We start from the raw sequence: 17977 nt of genomic DNA, 5'->3' as shown, positions 1-17977 counted from the left end.
CCACCGACTTCAAATTCAACACACGCTTTCCACACCACCACGTGGAGTGCACTGCCCGGCCTTGAGTCGGTCAGATTCACGGTTGTTCAGAACCGCTAGAAAAGGCTCTGGTCAGGCTCTGCCAGTGGACCTAATGAGCCTACGTCCCAAACACCTGTCCACTTTCCAGGCTCTGCCTGAGCCAATTGATTGCCATGGCAGCCCCAGCCTACACCTGCCGAATTCCCCACATCTGCCGATTGATTTCTTAGTCAGTCCACTTTTCACGGTCAGTTTGCTCTCTTCAGACATTCTCCACACAATCTCCATAGAAGTTTATCACTGCATAAGGATTTTCCGCCGATACCCCCCCCCCCCCCCCCCCCCCCCAACACCCCCATATTCCCATATATGGCCAGGCAACGCTGACGAAGGCTATACACACCAAAACATGTTCGTTGTTTCGCTGTCTGCTTTGCAGCATACCTTACCTGCTATGGAACAATAAAGTGCCTTAAAGGACTTGCATTCCCGATTTTCATTGATCCTAACTTGCGTCGTTCCCAAGTAGGCCGGTAACTGGATCAAGCCCCAGTAAACAGTATATTACAATACCGGAGTCGGAGCTCTCACTTCTTTTGCATAATTGAATCCCCTCCTCCTCCTCGTGGTTATCTATCTATCTTTGCTTTCCCCTCGATGTGTGTGATGAGGTAATTAACCGAGCATTACGTCTGTGTTCCCCCTTGGAAATCAGCCTAATAGCAGAGTGTGTGTGAGAGAGAGAGAGAGAGAGAGAGATCTGCTGAAATGATTAGAATGATTAATTTATACTCTTGTCATTATTATATAATGCTGTGAATAACCGATCTACAGTGCGTCAAGTTGGGACATGTGGTGATGTGACACGTTGTGAACTACATATTTTTTAACCCATTTTGAGCGGGAACCCCTTTTGGTGTTAGCATTATGTTATAATATAGCTATTGAAAAATAGCAGATCTACAAGCTCATAGCGCGCCACCGAGTGGCGCGCTACGAGCTTGTAGGTCTGCTATTTTTGAAAAATCGAAGAACGACTGACATAGAAACATAGCTTTTTCAGAAAACTGTCAGGATTTAGAAGACAATTTTAGAATCTGATCTCTAAAGCAGCTTAATCTTTGCCCATCTTTGGAACAGGACATACAATATCCCCTTAGCACGCTCCCACAACTCAACATCCCCATGTATATGTATATATATATATAGAGGGGATAATTATTTTATATATATATTTTTGTCCATTTTTCACCCAGTGTCAGTGCATGAGTGTCCAAGCTGCTTCTTTTCACCTGACAGGGGGGAGTTTCGCTGGTTGGACGTAGCGCGTGGAAGGAACACGTTATTCCAACCAGTTCCTTTCCCCTCCATCAGGCGCCACGGCTGGCCAGGGGGGGGGGGGGGACATTTGGACAGATTATCATTATTATATTATGCAGTACATGCACAGTTGCACACTTCCCAACCACGGAAAAAGCTGTTAACCCATTTTGGGTGGGAACCCCTTTTGGTGTTAGCATTATGTTATGCTTTAGCTATTGAAAAATAGCAGATCTACAAGCTCATAGCGCGCCACCGAGTGGCGCGCTATGAGCTTGTAGGTCTGCTATTTTTGACAAATCGAAGAACGACTGACATAGAAACATAGCTTTTTCAGAAAACTGTCAGGATGTAGAAGACATTTTTAGAATCTGATCTCAGGTCAAAATGGGTTGTTCCTTTAATGCTCCATCTGTCACAAGCCGGCCAACAAGGCCAAAGTCAATATTTCACTGCATTGATTTACGCCTCCTTCCTCTTTGGTTCTCTCTCTTCATCACCGCCTTTCTTCTTACTTAACACACATGCCGTGTGATCTATAAGCACGCCAAGTTGTGCCACCACTTTAGACACCTTCATACATTTACTCATAATCTCCCCATCTACTGCTGTTACTACTGCCTTATATGCACATGCATGTGCGCGTACACACGCACACACGCACACACGCACACACACACAAGCACACACACACACACACACACACACACACACACACACACACACACACACACACACACACACACACACACACACACACACACACACACACACACACACACAAGCACACACACACACACACACACACACACAACAACTTTAACTCACACTCTCTCCTTCCATTCCATCCTTCCATTCCTGCCAGGTATGCCTGACAAAGAACCATTGGGGGTCGAAACGTTGTCATCTTTAACTTCAATACATTCCTTGGTGGCTACAAAACAGTGTGCGGACTACATCTCCTTTTCCTATATATAATAAAGTAACAGTGTTGGAGGCAGCTCAGGGAAAAGAGAATGGCACTGCGTTCTAATTGCTGTGTGCGTGCGTGCGTGCGTGCGTGCGTGCGTGCGTGAGCGCACTCACAAAAACCCTAACGATACCCATCCCTATTTGGGTGAGACTTAATTGTCTCCACCAGGCCGAAGGCATGGGGAGAGAGTATGTTTTGCACTCCGTCCGTGTGTCCGTCCGTCCGTCCGTCCTTCCGTCCGTCCGTTACCAGCTAATCTCCGGCACCGTTAACCCGGTCGATGCCAAACTTTGCACACACACTCCCTGGATGCCAATGATGAACCTCTGCCCCACATTTTCCAGAACGGCCTGTTATAGCGCCACCATGAGGCAGCTTTTCACATTTTTACCTAAAACTGCACCGATCTGCGTGAAACGTTGCATGCACACTCCCTAGAGGCCAAGGACAAATCTTTGACCTGCATTTTCCGCATCTGCCTTTTATAGCGCCACCAGGAGGCCGACTTTTGTAAAACACATTTTTGATATTACTCCTCCAGATTCTGTCCAAAAATCTCACAAATCGTTACACAGTATCTCTATGGTCATGTGCTCAAGTCGGATCTGTCCGATATTTCATATTCCATCCTAATTGGCTATAATTGGCTTTCACAGTTTGCAAGATTGCCCCGTTTTGAACAAAAGCCTCAAATCATGAACGCGGCATGCAATTTACGTGAAATCTTTCACACATTTTCTTACTAGGCTGAGGAATATATCCCACCCTTTTCACATTGGCCTGTTATAGCGCCACCAACAGGTTGACTTTTGCAAAACAAATTTTTGGAACAAAATGCCTCAAATCATCCAATTGGCGTCACCAGGCACTCTGCATTTCATCAACAAAATGAAGAAAATTGTTGCAAAAAACTAACAAACAAAAAAACATGTTTATATTACTCCTAAACATTTTGCCAAACATCTCACACAGTCCTATCCTCCTGGTGGAGACATGTGCCCAGAAGGGCACTTTTTCTAGTTATCCTTTGTATCTGTCAGTGTGAACTCTGAATACAGCATCCCTGCTTTAGATGGCTCCATCTTTACCTTTACATGGTAGCGAAGGCTTCATTCCCTTTAGACAGACTGATGTTTTGATCTTTATCAAACAGTAATCCATAGAACAAGAAACAGGTGATTCCAATAATCATCAACAAGCATTAACCAATTAGAAATCAGGGCTTGGCTAATATACAATTGATAAATATTTTAAACACTGCAAATAGCAATCTGCATGTAACATTACATTACATAGTATGTAATAGTAGTAGTAGCTAGTAGTATATGCAACTGACCTAAACTAGATTCTATTAACTTGCAGTGGCTTTTGTGAGAATATTCAACAAATCCTTCTACATCTGGTTCTCAATGCAACCTTAACATGTTTAACATGTAACATTATATGTTATTTTGTAATTAGACCTTTCCAGCATGTTCACCTAAAAACAGACAAGCTACACAACAGGGTGCATTATATGGCTTTTATTTGAGGGTCACAAATTATGAAGAAACATCCTTGAAGCCTCTGTGCGCCTTTTAACAATCCTCATGCATTATTAAAAACAATGGTGAGGAGATGATAATCTGGGCGTTACTCTGGAGCTGTGGAAGAAGCACAGAAAGACATGAATACCAAAACCAATGACAAATAATTTACTCACATGTTTTTGTCAATGATTCACCAGTTGTTATTGGTGTTATTCAAGAGCGCATGTAGTTATATTCTTTGCCCTTGCGCATAGTATTACAAAATATTATTTGATATTGTTTTCTGTTTGAGTAAAAAATGCACTCAACTGATGAATCATACTACAAAGCTTTGTATGTCTATGCCTGTTTATGACCTCAATTATATCCTAAAAACCTGAACTTTGAACATTCAGTGGATTTTATGTGGTCTGGAGTTTTCTCTGGGGTTTGGAAGCCTTTTGAGCTGCAATGAAAACAGGCAAAACAGTGAAAACAGTGACATCTGCTGGCAAATCCCATTGACATAATGGGATTTGCAGGCTGTGACATCACAAACAGCAGGAAAAGCAGAGCACTTGTTTGAGCCAGAAAACCCCAGACCACAGAACATCTACTGAATGTTAAAAGTTCAGGTTTTTTGGATGCAATTGAGCACAGAAAACCTAAAAAGAAAAATTACAAAAACATTTTTTAATGTTACAAGCCCTTTAACAATACAATGTTTTTAATGTGTACAATACAGTACCTTTGACCAACAACTTGTCTTCTCTGTTTATGGGCCTATGCGGAATCCTCGGCTGTTTCACCCTCTTCCAAATCCTCAGCCTTTTCACCCTCTTCCAAATCCTCAGCTGTTTCACCCTCTTCCAAATCCTCAGCCTTTTCACCCTCTTCCAAATCCTCAGCCTTTTCACCCTCTTCCAAATCCTCAGCCTTTTCACCCTCTTCCAAATCCTCAGCCTTTTCACCCTCTTCCAAATCCTCAGCTGTTTCACCCTCTTCCAAATCCTCAGCCTTTTCACCCTCTTCCAAATCCTCAGCCATTTCACCCTCTTCTGAATACTCAGCCGTTTCATCCTCCTCTGAATCCTCAGCCGTTTCATCCTCCTCTGAATCCTCAGCCGTTTCATCCTCCTCTGAATCCTCAGCCGTTTCATCCTCCTCTGAATCCTCGGCCATTTCATCCTCCTCTGAATCCTCGGCCATTTCATCTTCTCCCAAATCCTCAGACATATCATCCTCTTCCATGTCATCCTCCTCCGCATCCTCTGCCATGTCATCCTCCTCATCCTCTGCCATGTCATCCTCCTCATCCTCTGCCATGTCATCCTCCTCTTCATCCTCAGCCTCTTCTGTCTCAGGGACATCTTCGGTCTCTTCTGTCTCAGGGACGTCTTCGGTCTCTTCTGCCTCAGGGACGTCTTCGATCTCTTCTGCCTCAGGGAAGTCTTCGGCCTCTTCTGCCTCAGAGACATCTTCGGTCTCTTCTGCCTCAGGGACAACTTCGGTCTCTTCTGCCTCAGGGACATCTTCGGTCTCTTCTGCCTCAGGGACATCTTCGGTCTCTTCTGCCTCAGGGACATCTTCAACCTTTACAGGCTTGGGGACATCTTCAACCTTTACAGGCTTGGGGACATCTTCAACCTTTACAGGCTTGGGGACATCTTCAACTTTGACAGGCTTGGGGACATCTTCAACCTTTACAGGCTTGGGGACATCTTCAACCTTTACAGGCTTGGGGACATCTTCAACCTTTACAGGCTTGGGGACATCTTCAACTTTGACAGGCTTGGGGACATCTTCAACCTTTACAGGCTTGGGCACATCTTCAACCTTTACAGGCTTGGGGACATCTTCAACTTTGACAGGCTTGGGGACATCTTCAACCTTTACAGGTTTAGGGACATCTTCAACCTGTACAGGTTTAGGGAGGTCTGCCTGCTTGTCATTAGCTACAGCAGGATAAAAATAAACAGTTTTGTACCATCAGTTTACAGGGTAGACATATTTAGATTTAGTTCTTGTTGGTGCAAATAGTCAAACCTATCAACATGAAATGTCAGCCATAAAATATTGTGCTACTGTTTCAGCTTTCAAACACATCAGTCAATATACAAGATTTGTATTTGGTATACATTATATCTCATATTATTCGAGCCACACATATAGGGTATTTGGGGGTGGGGCCAAGTACGCCGTTGTATTGGGGTTGTGGGGTGTGAAATTTGGTATATAGTTTTTTTTATTGGCCTAAAATATTGTCTACTGTATATACATACATTCATGAATCCACTTGCTGACGTACCGGCTGTCGGTATTGAGCTATGGCCGTTTTTAGCCCAAGGTGTGTTTTTTGTGAAAAACTAATGCTTGAAATGGATTCAGAATCATGAAAACCTCCTAGTTTGACATGTCACATGCTACATAAAGCATAATGAAATTTAGAAACTCTTGCCTTATATAGGATGTTAATGGTATGGTCATTTGGTCACATATAAACCCCTATTAAAAAGATTGCTCAATACTGACAGCCGGTCAGCAAGTGGATCCATGAATGTATATATATAGACAATATTTTAGGCCAATAAAAAATACTTTCCCACTTTAAACAAAAGAAGCCTGTTGACTGCCAGACTAAAACAACAGGTATCAGCATTGAGTTTGTAAGATGCATTGTATACAGCAGTGGTTTTCAACGAGTGGTCCGGGGACCACCAGTGGTCATTCCAGGTGGTCCCCAGCCAATTGATTGACAGTTTCTTATTAGACCTTATTAGATCTTTAACTCTTGAGAGTTAAATTATTGTTAAACATCTGCATCACTTAAGAATAATTATTTTGATCAACGTTTGCCTGTTATATCTCCTATCGTACCAACATTCACTTTTCAGTGGTCCGTGGCTCAAAAGCAGAATAAATAATGGGCCTTGATATGAAAAAGATTGAAAACCACTGGTATACAGTAATAAAAGAAATGTCTATCCTTGCACAAAATTATGGTTAAATATATAGTGCATTGTGCAGTGGTGCAGTGACCTGCAACATGACAGACATGAAAAAGATGTACACATTAGGCCTACATAAAAAAAAAAAATTCAAGTTCCCGAGCCACAAAAAAGGTGCCGAATCCACACAAGAAGCACCTTTGTTTGCAAGTCCACCACACACATTGTACCAACAACAATGAAAAGATTGGATGAATAAACTAAAGAAAGTAGTATTCAAAATAGCAATATATACTAAAAATTAATGCACACGTTGATTTGCAAGGTTTGTACGATGCTTTGTGATTTTGTGAATGTGTCAAATCTTTATCCTTAAATGTTAATGCAAGGCATTAAGGAGGTGACACATGACAAGAATTGAAATGTTATCTTATGAAACTGCATGGTTACCTGGCTTATCTTCAGCTTTCACATTTTGCAGTGCTGCGCCATTAATAATAGCCACCAGAGCAAAAAGCAGGAACACAATTTGGGTCTTCATTTTCTGCAAGAATGTAAAGGGATGTAAAAAAAAAAAAGCTGTCAGTGTACATGGCCAACAATTATTATAAAGTCTATTCATGTAATTCTCATAAGCAGTAATTGCATTATAGCGAGTATTGAGCTCACCTTTAGTAGTTTTCGGAAGTCCTTGGCGGTGAGAAGAACCTTGAAGTGATGTCTTCAATATGCGACGACTAGTGTGTGAAGTATATCAGACCCATCACTGGAATATATACTCACTGTTTGACAAATACAAAAGAGTTGCAAATAGCCCTGAGCCATTACAACGTAATCTCTGTGTACATAATTTCTGTGTAACACTAGGGTCCATGTAATTCAGGACACCTGCTGCTCCACTATTGGCTGATCAATGACTGATATTTGTCTGACACCTTCTGCTCCACGATTGGCTTTGCTCCTGTACGTCTACGTGTCTGTCTTTGAGCAGCTAATCTGTGTGAAACTTTGAATGCACACTTCCAGTAGGCCAAGGAAGAACCTCCATTCCAAATCAGCCCCATGTTGGCACAATGACAGACCGCTTCACAATTTGGCCAATAACTGTTGAAGGTGGTAGGCCTACAAAAAAAATTAAAATTAAAAAACTTTCAAACTGATCTATCGTACAAAAACTATTTTCCATGCACCTTCCTGGTGTCCTGACCACTGCACCCCACCATGACTGACACAGTCCTGGGTAAGCATAGACATTAATTATCATATATTTTTTTTACCTTCAGTCATTCAGTGCAAGTTTGTAATACACATACAATACACTCTCACCCTGTGGTATTCAGCACAATGGGGTGCATATAGCATACGTAGCTTAGACATACATACAACAGTCCGACAGGCATTAGTCCGACAACACCGGCATGCATGGCAGGTTAAAACTAACCTGTGGCAGGTTCAAACTCTGTGGTTCCCAACATGCATGGCAGGTTAAAACTAACCCGTGGCAGGTTAAAACTAACCTGTGGCTTCCTGTGAGGTTAGTTTTAGGGTTGGGTTTTGGGTAGGGTGTCGGACTAATGCCTGTCGGACTGTTAGTACGTTAGGACGTGTTTGTCATCCATAGCTGACTTTTGCTGATTAAGATTTATTCATTTATTGCTAAGATAACCTTTTTGCTGCATTGAGTTAGGCCAGTTAACAGAGCACATTGAGGAAGCAGATTCCTGAGGCGGGAATCAAACTCATACTATATACCTATATCTACATTCCTATCATATTGATCCCTTTTGTTGTTGATACTCAGTTGATACTCAGTCAGTAGACATGACTCAGTCAGTATACATGACTAGAAAAGTGCGTTCCTCAGTGCAGACCTCCGCCAGGCGGTCTGTCTATGGCTATGCTGCCAGTGCCTATGGCTGTGTTCAGTCATGGTGCGCAGCCATCACAATGGGAAGTGTTTTTGTGGCACCCCTATGGGCACATGTGAATGCGGTTTATCAAACACGGTTTATCGCGGAATATCAAAACCTTGTTCCATGGTCATTGTCACATGACTCACAAGACCATTTGCACATAATTTGGTAGCGGGGAAAGATCTATAGGCTAAAGGGTTTTTGCAACAAAAAATGACAGTCGCGCCCCCTTTGAGTAAACGTCTGGGTTTCCGAGGCTACCTTTGAGTGGAAGTGAAATTGTTTAGAGACCACTTAACGTGTGAAATTAGGGGTATAGATCGCACACCACATTCATGATTTGTGTGCATTTTGGACCAAAATGTGTTTAGAAGAAAACACAAAATGGTGAAAAATCTTGTCAGGCAGAAATAGGCATGGCCTATATGGGGAGTTACATCGTGATCCAAGGAATCCAGGGGGAAAAGGCTAAAATAGGTCAAACCATGAAGAGGGCTGATATACTAGTGCCCCCACAAGGCCCATAAAAACTGGGGGTGGAGGTTCCTCATTTTGCCCTACTGGGAATGTGCCTGTAAAGTTTCATGTCCATCAGTGCCCAAGATGATTTCTTTCTCACAGACTCACGGGCAGACAGACTTACACACTGACCCACGGGTCATTTTTCAACCTCAGAGTACACCAGAGTGATACAGAGTTGCAGTTTTAACATAATTCAGAACGATGAATTGCTCACTCACTTTATCAAAGTCTTTATGGCGACCCCTGGCCTATACACGCACACCTGACCAGCCCTGGCACAGAAGTCCAGGTCGAATGTTAAGTCTTCTTTACTGTCTTCTATAATATTATAATGTTTACTGTTCTGTGTTCTCTGGAACTTAATGCATAGATTCATGTGTCGCTTGGATGAGTCTGTGAATCGTCAGTATAAGTAACCCTGTGAAGAGTTACACTAGATACCCCTCTAGCCTTAGTAGACATTGACTTAAAAGCCTGTATTTATAACTGTCACAAATGCCTTTTGACATTTGGACTGTTTTTTTATTTATTTTTTAATTGTATGTATGTTGTGTTTTTGTTGTTTTTCTATGGACCTTGAGTTGCATACTTATTGCAGTGCTGCTATGACAACTGAATATCCTTCGGGATCAATTCAAGTCTGTCTGTCTGTCTGCATGTAACTAATGTCTCACAGTATAACTGTAACTATCAATATCTCACACTTGAGCTCCTTCTGGATCAATTAAAGTCTGTCTGTCTGTCTGTCTGCATGTAACTAATGTCTCACAGTATAACTGTAACTATCAATATCTCACACTTGAGCTCCTTCTGGATCAATTCAAGTCTGTCTGTCTGTCTGTCTGCATGTAACTAATGTCTCACAGTATAACTGTAACTATCAATATCTCACACTTGAGCTCCTTCTGGATCAATTATAGTCTGTCTATCTGTCTGTAACTAATGTCTCACAGTATAACTGTAACTATCAATATCTCACATTTGAGCTCTAACTATCAATATCAAACTAAAATTGTAACTATCACAAATTCACAATCTCAAACTAGATAAGTCAGTGACGGCACATCGTTATAGTAGTAGTTGTCTCCACCAGGCCGAAGGCATGGGGAGAGAGTATGTTTTGCACTCCGTCCGTGTGTGTGTGTGTGTGTGCGTCCGTCCGTCCGTCCTTCCTTCCTTCCTTCCGTCCGTCTGTTACCAGCTAATCTCCGGCACCGTTGGTCCGATCCATGCCACACACACTCCCTGGATGCCAACGACGAACCTCTGGCCCAAATATTCCTCAACGGCCTGTTATAGCGCCACCATGAGGCCGATTTAGGCAAAACACATTTCTGTAGATTACTCGTACACATTTTATCCATACATCACACAATTCGGTATACACTATCTCCATAGTCATGTGATCAACACGGATCTGCACCATTTCCCATCTTCTTTCCTGATTGGCTAAGATTCGCTTCCAAAGCTCACATGATTGGTCCGTTTCGAACAAAATGCCACAAATCACAAACACAGTGTGCAATTTCCCTAGGCTGAGGACGACATGACACAATTTATTTTCCAAACCAGCCTCATGGTGGCGCTATAACAGGGCAATTCCTGTTTTTACCTATAACTGCATCGTTCTGTGTACAACTTTGTATGCGCACTCCCTAGAGGCATGGAAAAACATTTTCCCTGCATCCCTCCACATCTGCCGGTTATAGCGCCACCATGAGGCCGATTTCTGCAAAACACATTGTTTATATTAGTCGCACAGATTTCATCCAAATCTCATGCAAATCGGTATACATGATCTCTGTAGTCATGTGATCAAGACGAGTCTTTTTGATTTCTCAGATTCTACACTGATTGGCTAAGATTGCCATCCAAAGTCTTCAGGAGTGGCCCGTTTTGTACAAAATGCTGCACATGTCCTGCTCATCCAGAATTCTATCCTCAGAGATGCTATGAGTGATCTGACTCTGCATTTCCTCAACACAATGAAGAAAATTGTTGCAAAAAACAAACAAACATGTTTATATCACTCCTAAACATTTTGCCAAACATCACACACACTCCTATCCTCCTGGTGGAGACCTGTGCCCAGAAGGGCACTTTTTCTAGTTTAGCATGCAGTGGTAAGGCTTTTAAGTAGTTTACGGGCAGGGTACAGATTTAGTTTGTAGAAAGTATATCAAACATCTTCAAAAGTACAGTACATTTCTGTTGCAGAACTGGCCTATCAGCTCGTTCCTGCAGCAACGCAGAAGTGCCATTAAGGACAGTAAACCACGACCCTCGAGTGTAATATTGCGATTTTACAACAGTTTGATTACAACATTCGATAAAAATACATAATTTATTTAATGACAGATGTAGCCGCTACGACCGAAAATGTCCCTAGAAAATCGCTAGCCTAGCCAAAAGAGCAGCGAGACTTGGCACAGCTGATTTTTGAGTGGTGCAACCACTCCCTTACGGAGCTGTGTGTGTGGGTGCCTGCCTGGGTGGGTATGAGCACGAAAATAGCATGGTTGTTTTTCACCACCTGTGCGCAACCTAACACACACACAAACACACATGCATATATTAAGTATATATATGATGATTTTGGGTGTGCCAGACAGTACAGTGACAGTACAGTACAATACAGTAGAGGGTACAGTAGAGGGACCCCCACACGGTAACTCTCATTTCTCAACCGTTTCGGACGTGGGACCTCTCGCCGGAATCGGCCCGGCCCCCTGGGCACGTCCCTGGGGGTCTGGATGTTCCGGGGACCCCCCAGGGACTCCCTGGGGACCCCCGGAGACCCCCACATGGTAACTCTCATTTCTCTACCGTTTCGGACGTGGCTCAGCGGCTCGCCGGGAACCGGGCCTGCACCCTGTGGGTCTGGAACATCCGGGCAGGGAAAGATTTGCCATTGGGCCAGTGGGGCCGTGGCCCAGGGGCCCTTGGCTCTCAGGGGCCCTTCAGAGAAATTGGACCGCGCGGTACTGGGTTTGACGCACTGAAAAGGGCTCCTGGGGCCCATTGATTTTGTTAAATGTAGGTCAAAAAGATGATAAAAACACGGAAAAACACAAAAATGTTGCCCTAATGGGGGCCCTGCAAAAATTACCGGCCCAGGGGCCCTCATGGGGGTTAATCCGTCCCTGGATCCGGGGACCCCCACACGGAGTTGCACCACTCACTTCATACGGGTGTGATTTTATGTTTTTGATTAGGCGTTCCATCATGCTCGTTTGAAGCCCGGGCTAGATGGCTTTCATGGCTATTTCAACCAATCCGATGGCTTCCTGGAAACGCCCTGTTGCATATAATGTACAGTACAGTGTGTTGGCATCTGGCAGACCTCAGGTAGCTGAGTGGGACTGAGAGGCCATCTGGTCATCAGAAGGTTGCCGGTTCGCCCCCTGGGGCTCACAGTCTGAGTTGAAGCATTTAATCCATTTAGACCTGAGTTAAAAACATTCACTTTGAAAGAATATATATTCAAAGATTTGCACCACATTTTTACGATTTTTCAAAAATAGCAGACCTACAAGTTCATAGCGCGGCACTCGGTGTGCTATGAGCTTGTAGATCTGTTATTTTTCAATAGCTAAAGTATAACATAACGCTTGAAACACCAAAAGGGGTTCCCGCCCAAAAAATGCCTCACTGCTCCCCAGGTGTCATATTAATTACAGCCTTTAAGAACTGAGGCCGATTCTACAAATGCCCTCTTTTAAAATCGGTAGTTCTCACACTTTCAAGATTTCGAAAAATAGCAGACATACAAGCTCGCAAGCGCGGCACAAAGGGGCACGCTGTGAGCTTGTAGATCTGGCTTTTAATCCATGGTGCAGCGTCACATTTTTCATCACAAGAGGCTTGTCTTGTTCCATACATTATCAGTGTGGTTTCACTGTGTTGCTTAGAGACTGAAATACGTTCTATTGAGATTCCGGCTGAACAAATTGCTTCCCTCCTTGTTACATTAACCCATTCAGGCCTGAAATTTAAAAAAAGGTTCGCTCTGAAAGAATATTTATTCAAAGATTTGTGCCGCATTTTTACGTCTTCTACATCCTGACAGTTTTCTGAAAAAGCTATGTTTCTATGTCAGTGGTTCTTCGATTTTTCAAAAATAGCAGACCTACAAGCTCATAGCGCGCCACTCGGTGGCACGCTATGAGCTTGTAGATCTGCTATTTTTCAAAAGCTAAATTATAACATAATGTTTAGTTAAAACACCAAAAGGGGTTCCCGCCCAAAATGGTTTAACTCCCAGTAGGCCTCCTTTTTTGAATGCCCTCAGGGTTCATTAGCAGAGTATAGCGGGTAAAACCGTACCAATTCCTTCAATGACTCGCAGAGATTAAAAAAAAGCATGTAATGACTGTTTTAAATCTAAATTCCCATATACCCTCAGCAGTGCCATGATGTCCAACAGAACGTCTATAATTGGACAAGTGAGAGATATCCGCGACCTTGTATAATCGACGTGATTGGTTTTTAAAAAAATAATAACTTAAGGTGGCATTTGATGCGTCACCGACACGCCTCTAGTAGGGTCGGTTAGTTAGTCTCACCATGCATTATGTTATACTTTAGCTATTGAAAAATAGCAGATCTACAAGCTCGTAGCGCGCCACCGAGTGGCGCGCTACGAGCTTGTAGGTCTGCTGAAAAACTGTGAAAATGTGGCACAAATCTATTCTTTCAGAAGACTTTTTATTTATTTCGACGTCAGGCCTAAATGGGATAATGTCTGGATTTTGTAGCACCCATATCTTTTCCAGTTCTTCCTTTTTGAAAATACATCTTAAGTCCATTGTCCCTGTTAAATAAACAAACTGCATGACGCACATGCTACAGTTTTCTATCTTCTCTGTTTGTCTTTGTCTGCTGTGTGTGTGTCCAGTTCAAAGTGGAGGGCGAGTGGTGGACGTGGATCGACTACGATCGCTTCCAGGAGCTGGTGGAGGCCCACGATGAGCAGAACGGGGGACTGCAGAGCTTCTCGGCCCTGGACTACATGGCCAAGACGCCCCGCTGGGCTCATTTCGGAGCCCAGGAGCAAGGCTTCGATCCCGCCGAGACGCGCTTCCAGCGGCGCAGCCAAAAACATCTCCGGATGCTGAGAGAGTAGAGGGAGTTGTTGTTGCACATAATGAAATGACTACTCGGAACGAGGAGTTTGTTGTATGCACGCCGAGTTTCAACTCGCAGATTCGAATGAAAAACGTCCGATAATCACCCAGTAGGTTATACTTATCAGTCGGATGCAATCGAGCCAGCAGGCTCGCCTGAGCCTACTGGCTGTGATTAGGAAACACAGAGACGTCCGACGTGGCGGCCGCGTTGTCCGACTAGTACTAAATCTAACCCTGACCTCCGTCTTAAAGGGGAATTTCTCCCTAACCCTTTTTTTACAAAAGTAAGTTGATGTATATTGACAAAAAAAAAATATTAAAATATAAATAAAGATATATGGGAGCTGAAGCTGCAGCTGGAGATGAAGCTGCTCCTGGAGGAGTCTAACGTCAGCTCACGTAGACCAGGAAGAGTGCGGTGTCAACAATGCATGGAGTGTTGCTGTCACATCATCTAGAACAGATTTAAACAAAAAACATTATTGCGCGATTGAATAGGAGTTCTAGCGTTAGACCCCTCCAGCCCCAGCTTCATCTCCAGCCCCAGCCCCCCTATATCTTTATTTATTTTTTAATATTTATTTTTGGTCAATATACATAAATATCAACTTACTTTTGTAAAAAAAGGGTTAGGGAGAAATTCGCCTTTAACCAGCCACGTAAGTCAGTTTCACGATGTTTTGGCTTCGGCAGCAGTAATTTCACGTCCGCGTTTCCTAACAGCAGCCAGTATAGGCTCCAGGAGATTGTATTGGAGTGATAAGTTACCTACTGGTGAAGGATTATCGGTTGATGACATCCAAAGCGGGTGGTTCACACAAACTTTGTTCTCATTTGTTGTTGTTGTTTTTTGGTTTCTCAAAGCATTCCACTATGAACTTGAACTTTTTTTTGTTTTACTTATAGATGATCTTCGCTCTGCAGGTTTGATTTGTTTGCTGGACCTCTGATTCTTCAGTCATTCTCATTCCACCTCGCTGTTCCTTTAAAAGTTCCTCTCCCTACTTTTAGGAACTCACATCTTGAATATTTCCTCTCCTTTCCTATCACCATTATATAAATGTCAATGGCTGTGGCTTTTATTGCCCAGAATGGAGCCATTTTGGAAGGATTATGCTGTTTATGTAGTTGCCTGCGAGCGACACACAGCACATTTCTTTCCTTTCTGACACTTTAACAATAAAGCTTCTTCTAACGCTGGCAACTCGGGACATGCTCAGGATGTTCAAGCAGCTCCAATCTTTTCCCCCCACATGTCGACCCATGTGTAGCTGCAGTTCTTTCCCTGCAGGGAACCTTGAATACTCAATACACTCATTAGAAATGTGTGCCAAGCTTAGTCATATAGGTAAGGTATATAGGGCTAATAGTAATATGTGGTGTAGCAAGGATTCATGATTTGATTTGATTTTATTCGACGTCGAGCACGAAAAACAAGTTACATCATGTTCACCTGGGAAGCGTCAAGGATAAAAACCACATAAGTCTTTCGACTTATTTTCATTGTGGTCCTTGGTCTGTGACAAACAACATCAGAATAATACTAGCAAGGAGGTATGAACTATATACATAATTCCAGTTACACTGTCATGGAAAGCAGCAAAATATATGACATGCCCATGTTGTTTTATTTGAAAAAAATAATCTTCGATGTCACTGGAAGACGGGTTTCTGAACTGCCCACAGCCCTCCTATGAGACACAGACCGAGTAGAAAATAATTGTGCTGTTTTATCATGAACATTAGTGATGACCATATATGAAGATAGGTTGAAAATGATTGAAGTAGTTAGTCCTTTAACCCATTTTGGGGGCGGGAAACCCTTTTGGTGTTTTAAACATGTTATAATAAAGCTATTGAAAAATATCAGATCTACAAGCTTGTAGGTCTGCTATTTTTGAAAAATCGTTAAAATGTGGCGCAAATCATTGAATATATATTTCAGAGCGAACATTTTTAACTAAAATATTTGCTTCTGGGGGGTCCCTGGAACTACATATTTTGAGATGGGGGTCCATGGCCCAATAGAGATAATTCTGGGGGTCCTTGACATGAAAAAGGTTGAGCACCACTGACATAGAAACATTAGGATTTAGAAGCCATTTTTTTTATCGACCTCAGTCCAAAATGGGTTAAAGAGTGAGTGCCGTTATTTTTTTTTACACCTCATGTGTGGTTATTATAATATTCAAATATGTCTTACCTGTGTATTTTTGGTTTCTTCCTGAAAGCTGAAAGCCCAATGGAAATGCACCACTTTAGTGACATCAAAACCAGTTGTAGGCGAGGCTTAAGTTCAGGTGTGTGGTGCTAAGCTCAAGCTCATAGCGTGCCTCGATGGCGCGCTATGAGCTTGTAGGCCTGCTATTTTTGAAAAATCGTGAAAATGCGGCACAAATCTTTGAATATATATTCTTTCAGAAGACTTTTTTTTTTATTTCGACGTTAGTTCAGGCTTAAATGGGTTAAAATAAATTAACTTGTATTATAATGCCACATCTGGGTTGACAAGTACCATCCAAGTACTTATCATGATATTCCACAGCCGTATTCTGTGGAAACCACAACCGGAGGGCCACAATCACACCCTACAATGAAATCCCATTCCATAATCCATACAAAACAAATCATGTATACATATAAAAATCACACCCGTGTGAAGTGAGGGACGCTCTTCTAATCGTACATCATCATCATCTCATTCCAGCCAATAAGAATTTGCGTCCTCACCTTCATCTTTAATGTTTGTGTTACGCAATGTATGTGTTTACGCAAACACTAAAAGCTGGAGATAGGAGGGGCTATCGCCCCTCAAAAATAGATATGTTTTGGGTATACTTTAATATGAATTCCTTGTTATCTCAGCTCCATTGTGCCACTTACAGCTGTGGTTCTCAACCAGTGGTCCTTGAGGGGGTTCCAGGTTATCCCCAGCTAAATGATGGAAAGTTGGTAACCATATGGACCCAGGTGCAGTACTTAGTTTAGACAGTTTTTGGTTTAGACTAGTCATTGGTTAGACCAGTCATTAGTCCTACAACTACAACCTATCCCAGAAACCTAAACCTAACCTCCCACAGGGCAGCACACCTAAACCTAACCTTAACCCATGTCTAACCAATGACTAGTCTAAACTAAGTATGCACCCCTATGGACCCTTATAGATCTTTAACTCTTGAGTGTTAAATAATTTTACACTCTCAAGAGTACAATTATTGTTAAACATCTGCATTGCTTAATTTACAGGAAGTCTACACAATTAGAGAATGTAGAAGAATAGTTATTTTGACCGTTGAACGTTTGCCTGTTATCTCTCCTAATGGTATAGCAACATCAATACATCATGGAATTGTGGACAAAATCTTATCCAACAATAACAAAATACTGAGGCTAAATGTCATCAAAATGGTGGTCTGTGGCTCAGAATAAATAATGGGCCTTGATATGATATGAAAAGAGTAATAAACAGTGATCCTATAAAGCAGGGGTGGGCAACTGGCGGCCCGGGGGCCACATGCGGCCCCCACCTTCACTTAATGCGGCCCTCAGGTTAATGTCAGAATACTGATATAATATTGGTTTCAGCTTCATTCCACAACATGCAAACATGACCCGCTTTAATTACTTCAGTCTAAATTAGTAG

The 17977-nt window shown here is 42.6% G+C and overlaps 2 protein-coding genes across 2 annotated transcripts in view; one reads left to right on the top strand and one right to left on the bottom strand.

Moving 5' to 3' along the window:
* The window catches only part of LOC306932808 (S-adenosyl-L-methionine-dependent tRNA 4-demethylwyosine synthase TYW1-like), a 285807-nt gene that overhangs the window by 131382 nt on the left and 136448 nt on the right, over positions 1-17977 (top strand). The gene's annotated exons all lie outside the window — the stretch shown is intronic.
* LOC306932933 (uncharacterized protein) lies at positions 4606-7505 on the bottom strand (the record flags this gene model as incomplete). The annotated part of the gene is made up of 3 exons (XM_079514906.1): positions 7440-7505; positions 7221-7314; positions 4606-5777 (listed from the first exon to the last, which is right to left on the bottom strand). Exons 2-3 carry the CDS (start codon positions 7309-7311, stop codon positions 4606-4608), a joined length of 1263 nt encoding a protein of 420 aa, XP_079371032.1. The 5' UTR covers positions 7312-7314; positions 7440-7505.

This window comes from Electrona antarctica (genome assembly GCF_951216825.1).
Source record: "Electrona antarctica genome assembly, chromosome: 11".
NCBI lineage: Eukaryota > Metazoa > Chordata > Actinopteri > Myctophiformes > Myctophidae > Electrona > Electrona antarctica.
Note: the sequence above shows the minus strand (reverse complement) of the source record. Positions and strands in the feature narration are given on the sequence as shown.